Source organism: Teleopsis dalmanni, chromosome 1 (genome assembly GCF_002237135.1).
Source record: "Teleopsis dalmanni isolate 2A chromosome 1, ASM223713v2, whole genome shotgun sequence".
In the NCBI taxonomy this organism is placed as follows: Eukaryota; Metazoa; Arthropoda; class Insecta; order Diptera; family Diopsidae; genus Teleopsis; species Teleopsis dalmanni.
Genome location: NC_051846.1, coordinates 116,246 through 128,170, shown reverse-complemented (window position 1 = coordinate 128,170; position 11,925 = coordinate 116,246). Strand labels below are relative to the sequence as shown.

General features: G+C 35.5%; 2 protein-coding genes across 2 annotated transcripts; both read right to left on the bottom strand.

The window, feature by feature from the left end:
- Positions 1 to 332: 332 nt before the first annotated feature.
- Positions 333 to 1,364, bottom strand: LOC119673489. Its single transcript, XM_038084779.1, has one exon. It carries the CDS (start codon positions 1,362 to 1,364, stop codon positions 333 to 335), a length of 1,032 nt encoding a protein of 343 aa, XP_037940707.1.
- Positions 1,365 to 1,752: 388 nt separating this feature from the next.
- LOC119673488 lies at positions 1,753 to 5,799 on the bottom strand. The gene has a single exon (XM_038084778.1). It carries the CDS (start codon positions 5,797 to 5,799, stop codon positions 1,753 to 1,755), a length of 4,047 nt encoding a protein of 1,348 aa, XP_037940706.1.
- Positions 5,800 to 11,925: the final 6,126 nt, after the last annotated feature.

The window sequence follows — 11,925 nt, the reverse complement described above, 5'->3', positions numbered from 1 at the left end:
TTTTAGTCCCGTTTTTGAAGGAGTCCATTTCGGTCCAATATGGATGAAGATCATAGTAAACAATCATTTTCCATTCTGCCGTTGCTACTTTCATCAAGCCAATGGATTCAAAGTATATTCCTAAATTATTGTCGAAACGTGTTACATTCACTGAATTCCCTAATACCAATGGCAAGAATAATAGAGATAATAACATTGTGCACAGTAATGAATTAGACATTGGCCGTGAATACTTTTTAGGTGGCTCGTCTTGATCTGCGTCTTCGTGTGGTGTTTTCGAATTCGCTTTTGTAAAACTTTTTGAAAGTTGTTCATCAGAAACAGGAGATTGTTCATCGGCTGGCAACAGAGGCGCTAGTCTTGTCAAAAATCTTGTCTTGTCTTAGAGTTCCTGATGCCATTCTAACATCGACCACGTGAACAAGACCGTCATCTCCCTTATATACCTTTGAAATACGTCCAAGCGGCCATTTTAATGTAGGAACATTGTCTTCCTTGATGATTACAAGGGTACCTTCTTTTATATTTAGATTGGCTGCTTTCCATTTGTGTCGACATTGTAGTTCAGTGAGGTACTCGGTTTTCCAACGTTCCCAAAAGTCCAATTTGAGGCGAGAAACTAATTTCCACCTTGTCACCAGATTTATATTTCCTGATTGGGCCTTTGCATCTGCCATTGCTGTGAGTGGTTCTCCGATTAAGAAATGACCAGGTGTTAGTGCTGACAAGTCATTCGGATTACTCGACATAGGTGTCAATGGTCGAGAGTTCAGTATTGCTTCGACTTCTAATACCACAGTCTCTAGTTCCTCATATGTTAGTGAAGTCGTCTTAGTACTTCGTATCAATAAGTGTTTTGCTGATTTGACTGCTGCTTCCCACAGTCCACCGAAGTGCGGTGCACGAGGAGGTATAAATTTAAATGTTATTCCTCTTTCATTACATTCGTTAATTATCTTCTCTTGTGCCTTGCTTGTTTGAATTGAGTCTGCAAGTTCAAGTAATTGATTGCTTGCTCCCACGAAATTTGTGGCATTGTCACAAAACAAATTTTTGCAGTGTCCTCTTCGAGCAATAAAACGTTTCAGCGAACCGATGAATGCATCTGTGGTTAAATCGCTAACTACTTCGAGGTGAACTGCCTTAGTTGTAAAACAACAGTACACAGCAATGTATGCCTTGTGTGGTTTCTTGCCTCGGATTCTGTAATGTATCCAAAAGGGTCCGCAAAAGTCTACTCCAGTGGTGAGGAATGGTCGCCCAGGTTGTACTCTTGTCGCTGGCAAATTACCCATCAGTTGTTCATAAAATCGTGGTCTTACTTTAGTACAACGTACACAATGTTGTACTACTGACCTTGCCATCAATTTGCCCTTAATTGGTCAGTATCGTTGACGCATGTTAGCTAGGAGAGACTGCGGACCACAGTGCATGTATTTCTTATGGACTTGTTCCATTATTAATTTGACAATGGCGTCGTTATAAGGCAACAACATAGGATGTTTGGCGTCATACAATAATGAGGCTGCATCCAAACGTCCACCAACTCTTATGATGCCCGTTTTATCAATAAAAGGTGCCAGTGATGCCAATGCACTGGACTTATTTATTCTTCCATCAGATTTCATAATTTTGATTTCATTTTTGAATTCTGCATATTGAATACTTTTGATGATGACCTGATGTGCTGCATCTAGATCATCTGGAGTCAAAAAATTGCTTGAATGATCATTTTGTTTTCTTCTGGTTCTTTTATCTTAATATATACGATAATATCCGTTGAAGTCTTCCAAATGAGTTGTTGTGTCGTATTGAGTATATGAACTCTCCAGGATTTACTGTGCCTTCAACAACAGACAATGTAGATACTGGAGTTTTCTTCTTCCGTTCAGGATCAATGAGGGTTTCTGATTTTAACGCTGATGATGGTTTTGAAGGCCACAGTTCTTCCCGACCATGCAGGAACATAGGTCCATAAAACCACATACTTGATGACTGTAGTTTATGGGGTGCAAGGCCTCTTGATAAAATGTCAGCTGGATTGTGTTCCGAACTGACGTGGCGCCACTGACTTGTGGCTGTTAAATGATGAATGTTGCTTACTCTGTTTGCAACGAAAGTGTGAAACTTTGATGATGGAGAGTTGATCCATGATATCACTATTTGTGAATCACACCAAAAGAACGTCTGGTAATTTCTTATTTGTAGGTCGTTCTTTATTCTTGTTGCTAGTTCTGCGCCAACCACAGCTGCACAAAGTTCGAGACGAGGTAATGTCAACCTTTTCAAAGGTGCAACCCGAGACTTAGCGCACAATAGTCGTACAATAATTTGACCATTCTGAAGTGTTGATCGCAAATACGCTGCAGCACCATATGCCTTTTCTGATGCATCTGTAAAGATGTGTAATTGAATGTTGGCAGGAACTTCGCCCTTGAAAATATGACGAGATATCTGTAGACAATTTACTTTCGTCAAATTGTTCCGGAACTCTAACCACTGTTTATGTAATTCAGTCGGCAGTTTTTCATCCCAATCCATCTTTAAATTCCATAATTCTTGAATAAAGATCTTTGCCATCACCACAACTGGTGACAAAAGTCCTAGTGGATCAAATAGTCTTGCTAAATCTGAGGTTGCACTGCGCTTCGTCGTGCTGCAAACAGGTTCCAATTTAACCTTGACGCATAAACTATCAGATTTTGGACACCAGGATAATCCAAGAGTTTTTGTTGTATCGTTATTATTTTCTAAATCTAAATTGACTTCTAGGTCATCGTGTGGAATTCCTTGTAGTAAACTTGGATGATTTGCGCACCATTTTCGCAATTTAAAACCGCTTGCTGTCAGTATTTTGTTAAATTGACTCTGAGTTTCCAACAATGTTCTCAGACTATCTGCCCCGTGTAAACAGTCATCTACATAGAAGTTTTGTTTGAGAGCAGATGCACCTAATGGATAATTTTGCATATTGTCATCAGCTAAAACTTGCAAACATTTGGTTGCTAGATACGGTGCTGATCTAGTACCATATGTTACTGTGTTGAGTTCAAAGTACTTTATAGGTTGACTTGGTTCATTTCTCCAAACAATGAGCTGACATTGTCTGTCTTCTGGATGTACAAGTATTTGTCGGTACATCTTTTCAATGTCTGTTGTAAACACATAACGAGGAAGACGGAATCGTAATAAAATAGACAGTAATTCACTTTGAACAGTTGGTGCGGTGTGTAGTAAATCATTGAGAGATTGCCCTGATGTTGTTTTGGATGATGCATCAAATACCACACGTAACTTAGTGGTGGTACTGTCGGGTTTAAGCACACAATGGTGTGGTATAAAGTAATGTGGTGACATAATCCTTTCAATATCTATTTCGGTCATATGTCCCAATTTTTCATATTCATCTAAAAACTCTACGTATTGTCGTTTGAGGTGACTATCCTTTGAAAGTCTACGCTCTAGTGCTGGAAATCTATTTGTAGCAATGTCTTTCGAATCTCCCAAAGCGAATCTGTCATTTATAAAAGGAAGACGTACCATGAATCGTCCTGTAACATTCTGATATGTAGTTTGAGTGAATTGAGCTTCACATTGTTGCTCTGCTATTGACAAGACCTTTGAGTGAGTATCAACTTCTTCAACCTTCCAGAGTTGTTCTATTGCATTTTCTAAACTATCTTCTGATGCTATTCCACATGTTGCAATCATTGTGTTAGCATTTTGGACTTTTCCAGATACGATCCATCCGAGCACAGTGTTCTGTAGAATTGGTAGTTCCCTTGAAAGTTGTATTTGACCAGGACTTAGGAGTTGATGATAAAATTCTGCTCCAAGCAACATATCAATTTTGTCAGACTTATAGAATGTAGGATCTGCTAATTGGATGTTATTGGGCAGATTCCAATTTGAAATTTGTAAGTGTTGCGATGGTTGATTGGATACAATTTTTGGCAACACAAATGCTTCAAGTATTGTTTTGTAATCGGTCACTTTTGATTGCACAGAAAGTGTTGTACGACTTTTTGAACTCAATTTACCTATCCCTATGCCTTCGATGCAAATCGAACTGGAGCTTACTTGCAGCCCCAATCTGGATGCCAATCGTTCAGTCACAATATTTATTTGTGAATCTGAATCCAGTACTGCTCTGCACACGACTGTTCTTCCATTAGAGTTGGAGGCTAAAAGTTTTGCTGTTCCTAAAAGAACGCAACTGGTATGACCATGATTGATGGATGACATTAGAGTTGTTTGTGCAAGTGGCCTTGAAGTGTTTTCAACTGACGTATGATTTGATGGTTGAACTGGATGTCTATTTTGATGCAACAGTGTATTATGTCTTCTTTGGCATATAGTACAACCCCTGCTGGAGCATTGTAATGCCATATGACCAGATTTCATGCAGTTTGTGCACAATTTATGACGTTTTAGTAAATCGTACTTTTGTTGTATGGATTTACGTTTGAAAGTTTCACATGAAAATAATTTATGACTTCTATTGCAAGTAATACATTTTGATCCTGAGTCTGTAGCTGCAAGTGCTACTGCTGGATGTCGTGGTTTGTGACTTTGTTTGTGGTTCCCATTCGTCATTGATTCGAATGCCTGAAATCTTCCTTCTAGGAACCGCAATAATTCTTTTAATGAAATTATTCTTCGGCTGTCTTCTAACGATTGCTCGAATGCTGTATGTGAAGCTTTGTCTAGCTTTCTAATAATTACGTGAACCATTATGGCGTCCCAAGATTTAACATCAATACCTTGAGCTGCTAATCCATAATAACATTCTTTTGTAACATCATGTATGCCGTTAAGACTGCTTGATGATTCAATTGTTATATTTGGTTGTGATAACAATTTATTTAGTAATGCTGTCACCAAGAGTCGTTTGTTGTCATACCGATTTGACAGAATATCCCAAGCTATATTGTAATTTTGCTCAGAAATTGGCAGATGCCGTATGAGGGCTTTTGGCTCACCCGCCAAATTTGTAGATAGATGGAACATTTTGTGGGCTGCGCTTATTGATTGATCATGGATCAATTGTTGAAACAAATCTCTAAATTCAATCCATTTCAAATAGTCTCCATCAAATGTTGGTAAAACTATTTTTGGAAGTCTGATTCGTTGAGTTGCTGCAGGCCCCTCTGACGTCAATCCTTCAGTTGGTTGACTGTGTTGTTTTAAATATATCAACGCGTTTTGGGCATCTTTATCCGTTGAATAGTATTGATCCCAAGTGTTTCCGACGATGTCTTCTGCGTCGGCTGATGACCATATTTCATCATTGTTATCCCTCAGATCCTTCTGATATTTTTCTATCAGAGAATATTTCAGATCATAATAACTAGGATGATGTTTTATGGTAATTTCCTCATAAATTTCATCTATGCTTGCGCGTAATGCATGCATTAATGAGGATTGCCTTTTGATGTTTCGCATGAGCGATGTAGCTTTGTTTGACCCTCTTGGGCTTACTACTGGCTTCCCGTCCTGTGGTTTCAGGAGTAGCCTTGATTTCTCCAACTTGAATCTTTCATCATATTTGATTACTAGATTGGAGATTTTTTCAAAGTAACCTGTACTGAAATACTCGTGTCCGAGTTCAGGTTGTGGCAATGCTTTGATTTCAGCATCATTTATTTCAAAATCATTCCATAGGGAATGTAGCTTCTTTAGTCGTTCTTCATAGTAAATGGAATCCTGCTTGCGGGTACTAGAATCCTTTTTGAAATTGGTTATCAGTCGCTCAATCTTTGTACCGAGCTCTAACTGCTTCTTTAATAACGCATCCATGGCGATGTTTGAATTTTCGGTCCGAAAATTCCAATAAATACTTCAGCTGCTTGATGAGTGAAGTACCCCTGATTATGTCCTTTTTGTAGACAGTTGACTCCTTCGAAGTGTTCTTCGTCAGGATAATGAAATGAAAATTGATATTATATCAATAATCACGTTGGGGTCACCAAAAAATGTACGCTACTTGGTGCTAACCCAGATCCTTAATCTGTGTTAGCTTGGTAGCCAATTTTTATGTGTAAAGTAGTTTGAGCACTTGTAACCCAAACTACTTGTATTTTCTATGTTGATTAGTTTGAGCACTTGAAACCCAAACTAATCGATGCGAGAAAGTAAGAAAGTTATAATTGATTTCGTTTATTGAAGTCACCACCGATAAGGAAAGGGTTAGTGGATTATTATAATTTGCTTTAGCATTTTGTTTATATGTCTCTCTATTTCTTTTTCATGAACTTGAGAATATCTTTATATTTTTGAATATAAAGGCATTTCTGTGTTTGTAGTTATTTAGGAAATATTTCATAAGTTGCTTTAAGTTTATCACTTTCTTTATAAAAAATGTCATTAAAATCGGAAAATAAATTTGTTATTATTAACTGTTCTTCATTATTTCAATGGTCTAATTTAATATTTTCGTATATGTTCTCTCTACTTTCCAAAGTATGTATTGATTCTGAATTAAAAGGATATATATTTGTTCTTGAAAAATTATTTTATTTCCAAATATATCAATGAAGTTTTTAATGGGTCTTGTGGTAAATGAGGACAAAACAAAGTACTTTCTGTCAACAAACAAATCTCCTGAGCGTCTTGGGACCTACGTCACTGTTGACAATTATAAGTTCGAAGTTGTGAAAGACTTTGTTTATTTAGGAACCAGCTTAAACACCAAAAATGACGTCAGCCTAGAGATTCAACGAAGAATTACTCTTGCCAACAAATGTTACTTCGGGCTAAGTAAGCAATTGAGAAATAAAGCCCTCTCTCGACAAACAAAAATCACGCTCTACAAATCCCTTATCATGCCTGTCCTGCTGTATGGTGCAGAAGCTTGGACAATTACCAACAGTGATGAGAAGGCGTTAGGAGCATTCGAGAGAAAAATTCTTCGGAAGATCTATGGTCCCTTACGCGTTGGCGACGAGTATCGAATTAGATGGAACGATGAGCTGTACCGCGACATTGAAATAGTTAAGCGCATAAAAATTCAGCGGCTACGCTGGCTTGGTCATGTCGTGCGAATGGAAGAAAGTGCTCGGGGTTGAAGGGTATTTGATTCGATACCCGCAGGTGGAAAACGCGGTAGAGGACGTCCGCATCTGCGGTGGAAGGACCAGGTGACCAACGATTTGGGGGCGCTCGGTACTACCAACTGGCGTCAGAAGGCAACTAATTGGGCTGACTGGCGGAGGCTACTCGACGCGGCCAAGGACGACACACGTCTGTAATGGCCAACTAAGGAAGGATTCTGATTGTAATTATTTTTTATTTGTTGTTCATTTTTTTTTGATTAATTATATTTTCTATTGAGTTTTTTGTTTTCTATAATTATATTCAATGCATCTTGAATCAATAAGCAATTTTAATTTTGCCTATCTTCTGTAAATCGTATTTATGGTTTCATATTAATGAATATGAGCTCTAACATGTCTACTTATTTTTTCTACTAGAATTTGAATAGGGATCTACTATATATATATTCTGGTCTATACAACTCAGGCTTATCCTCATCAAATTCACACATATCGTTTAGATTACATTTTATATTATTACTTACCTTTATATATAACCTTTATATACCTTTAATATCCCTTGCTTGATTAAATAAATCTCCATAGGTTTCCTTCAGCCTAAAATATTGTTTCAGTGTAGGAATATTTTGCCGCGATGAATCAGGTCCAAGGATTCTAATGATTCCTGTAGCTTCTCCTATTAACTTGTCATTTATTACTGTTACTATTTGTTTTGAAGTTACGCTACCATCTACCGATTTTATAACTGATATAAGACTGTTGTTTTTATTATCCGAAAATGGTCGGAGATGCCTAAATTGGTTTAGTGTCTGTAATATTGGCTCCATTACAGATCGATTTATTGCTTGAAGTACCAGCTGTTGTTGCAAAAGTTGCAGCTGTGCAATTATTTGTTCTTGCCTTTTGATTACGTTTTCATGTTCTTCACGTCGGAGGTTCAATTTTTCCAGATCTGCTTATTTCATATTTGGTATTTTTATCGAATAATTGAGTTCGATTTAAACTGTTCGTGTACTGTTTGAAAGTTTGTAATATTATAATAACATTACAAATCAATTAAAAGAAAATGCGACCGCTTATGTTCAAGTATAATTCTTTATTAAATTGTTCTGCTTACTTTACCTTAAAACTAGCAACTACATAATTGTGTTAGTACGCCGGCAAGCACTAACACAACAGAGTAGCATGTATACATTTTATTATCTCACATTAGTGAGGTTTCATATTGCAGCAGTCTGGCTGCTTGGATATGGCTGAAGTCAATGATGGGAATGTGCTACATAGGCACATTCACAACACTGTACGTTAACCATTTAATGTTATTTTATATGCACCTTAATATGCATTTATAGAATTATATATATACAAAGTGTGTACATGCTATACCTCCCTTTTCTTTTTGTTTATTTTTTTTTTGTTGAGTGAATTTATTTACATAAATTTATTTATTACATTTTTTTTATTAATATTTACATATTACTTTACTATGCAATCTATAAAATATAAATATATAAAAAAATTAATTACTGTATAAAATAATTATTTTTGTATTTATTTATTTAAATACATTTAAATACAAAAAAAAATTTTATGTTTAAAACTTTGTTCACGTATTATTTATTTAGTGTCTTTTTTTATTCTATCCATGTGCACTGCCCAAGTTTTTGCATTATCTGTAATTATAATACTATTTTTATTATCTTTATTAACTATCCTATATGCTCTGTTATATTGCCTATTGCCTAACTTATGTTCAGCTGAATTACTAATATATACTAAATCTCCTATATCTATCTGTATTTTAGTAGAAGTCCTATCGTAAATTGTCTTATTTCTATTTTTATGCCTATCTATTAAGATCTGTAATTTATTTTTGACTTCTTTATCATAGGCATCTGTATTGTAGACAGGGTCTACCTGGCCTTCTTTTAGGTAGTTATAGATGATTGGTACCTTACGGTATATTAATTCGTAACGGCAGTAATCATGTACTGTTAAGGGTGTTGTATTGTAATAGTACGTGTAATACCTAAGCCATTTGTACCAATCATCTCGTTCGCTCGAAATGTAATTTCTCACATATTCGTTGAACGTTCTGTGGTTTCGCTCCATAGTTCTCAGCGTTTGGTGGTGAATTGCTCTAGAAGTTGTTGACTTTATATCCAGGAGGTTTAATAGTTCTCTGAATAGTTGAGTATTATACTTAGTACCCATATTAGTAATTACTGTTGTCAAGGGTCCATAGATGAGTATGCAATTTTCGAATATTGCCCTTGCAACTACCACCGTATTTTTGCTTGGAAGAGAAATTGCGATTAAATACTTTGTTAAATCACACATCACTGTAACAGCGTATTCGTTGCCGTATTCTGTTCACGGCAAGGGACCAATAGTATCTATCACCACTTTGTCAAATGCATTTTGTGGAGTTGAAGTCAATATCATTGGTTGTTTGGTATGTCTTAAGATTTTATTTAATTTACATTTACGACAGCCTTTAACATATTTTCGGATGTCTGCTGTCATATTTTTCCAACAAAAGTATTTACCTATTTTGGTATTCATGCGTTGGATTCCTGGATGACCTCCAAGAATTGGATCGTTATGAAACTTTTCGAGTATTTTAAGTTTCTAGTTGTCGTCTATTATTTTTTCAAAACACGTTAGTATAGCAATTTCTATGTGCTTTCTTTTGTTTGCTATGTCTTTTAAATTGTTTAATTTGATTGCGTTTCTAGTAATATCATCTAGTAATAATTGGAATCGTTTTATTTTATTACTGCTAGCTATATTTTCAAGCTTTAAAAATATTTGATCTAAATCAATTTTTCCATGAACACTAATTTCTTTTTGTCTTATAGTGCTTATTACTTTTTTCCTTTTTTAATTAGGATTTTATTGATTTTATTGAATTGTGAAACAATTCGTGCACTGTTTTTTATCTATCTTACATTTTTCTTGCAGAGCCTCGTTAAAACGCGGGATTGTTTTGCAAAATTAGGAACGAATTGTCTGTAATAGTTGCAGAATGCAACGAATCGTTTAATAGCATCTGCATTTGTTGGTGTCGGATAATCGAAGATTGTTTGAAATTTCATCCGGCAAAATGCCTTTGTCTGTACATTTATGCTCAAGGTAAGTCACTTGGTGACCGAAAAATGAGCATTTATCTGGGTGTAATATTAAGTTATATTTTCGACATATTTTAAATACGTCAGTTAAATTTTTTAACATATGTTTTTCTGAACATCCGAGGACTATCAAATCGTCCATGTACAGAAATGCTTGTTCGTGAGTTAAACCTAAAAATTCTACTGTCATCATTCGTTGGAATGAATTTGGAGCAATTTTTAACCCATATGGTAGACGTTTAAAACGGAATGATGCTTTACCTGTAGAAAATGACGTAATGCCCCGTGAATTTTCATCTAGTTCAATTTAATGGAAACCAAATGTCAAATCGAGGCAAGAGAAATATTTTGCTTTACCTAATTGACCAAGAATATCATCTATTCTTGGCAAAGGAAATTTATCTGCAATTAATTTTTTATTAATCCCCGTATAATCTACAACTAATCTCCATCTCTTGTCAGATTGTCCATTTATGTTAATGACTTCTTTGGCACTAACAGGACAGGGCTGTTATACTCAGAAGCTGATGATTCTATAATATTATCTTTAATTAATATATTTACTTGCCTGGTTATTTCATCTTTATGGGTATATGGTATTCTGTATTTTTTTTTGTATGTTGGCTCTTTTGTTTTTAAGCGCAACTTTTGTTTGTAAAAGTTTTTAATTGAGATAGATTCTGATTCGAGTGCGAATATATCTACATATTTTTTGCACAAGTTTTCTGATTTTGTTTTTACAAAAGCGGGGAATTTTTTCGATAATTTTTCCAACTTTATGTTATCATTGGTTATTGGTGGTTTTGATATTACACTGTAATCGTTAAGATCTTCTGTAATAATTTTAAGATTTGGTATGAAGGCGTGTTGATTGGTAGTGTTAATTATACGTACATACGTACGTTTACTTGTTGTTATTGTATTTGCTACAAAAATACCATTCTGTATTTCTTGATGGGGTATAAATATTTCTTCGTAGGAGGAATCTGTAACAATGGTCCTAATAACTTCAGATCTCGCCGGAAGTGAAATTGAGTTTATTCTGAGGTTATTTACCATTCGTATGGCCAGATGTTGAGGGAAATTATATGGCCTCAATATTAGAATGTCTTGATCAAGGATACAATTGTATTTTTTAAGAAAATCGAGCCGAAGTATTCCATTTGACGGAATGGGAAAATCATCATCGACAACATGAAAACTATGTTGTATTAGCATGTTTTCAATTTTGAGATCTGTTTCAACTTTTCCTAAAGTATATTTTATACCATCTCCTAAGCCGGTAAGGCTTATTATAGCATTCGAATTAATGCTAACTTTTTCTATTTCTTACTTTTTAATTACAGAAATATCCGCACCCGTATCAATTAAAAATGTTGATATTTTATTATTTAGTGTGGATCTAGCTAAAATGAAATTGGCAAGATTTAATTTAATATTATATATTTTTCTGTTAATGTTTTTACTTATTGGGCACCTGGGGTGGACTCGTTTTCTGTCTCCTGTATAATATGAACATTTCCTCTGTTTTGTACTCTGTTGTTCTGGTAGTTATTCCTATTATTAGGATTATATCCGCTATTACTATTGTAGCTGTTCCTATATTGCCCGCGTATTCGAAATTGTACGCGTCCATTTGGTTGTCCACGTCTATAGGACTCTCAGCGTCCATTAAATAGCCCGCGTCTACTTCCGAAATGTAGTGTTGCGGATGGTTGACTATTTGATTCAGTGCAGGA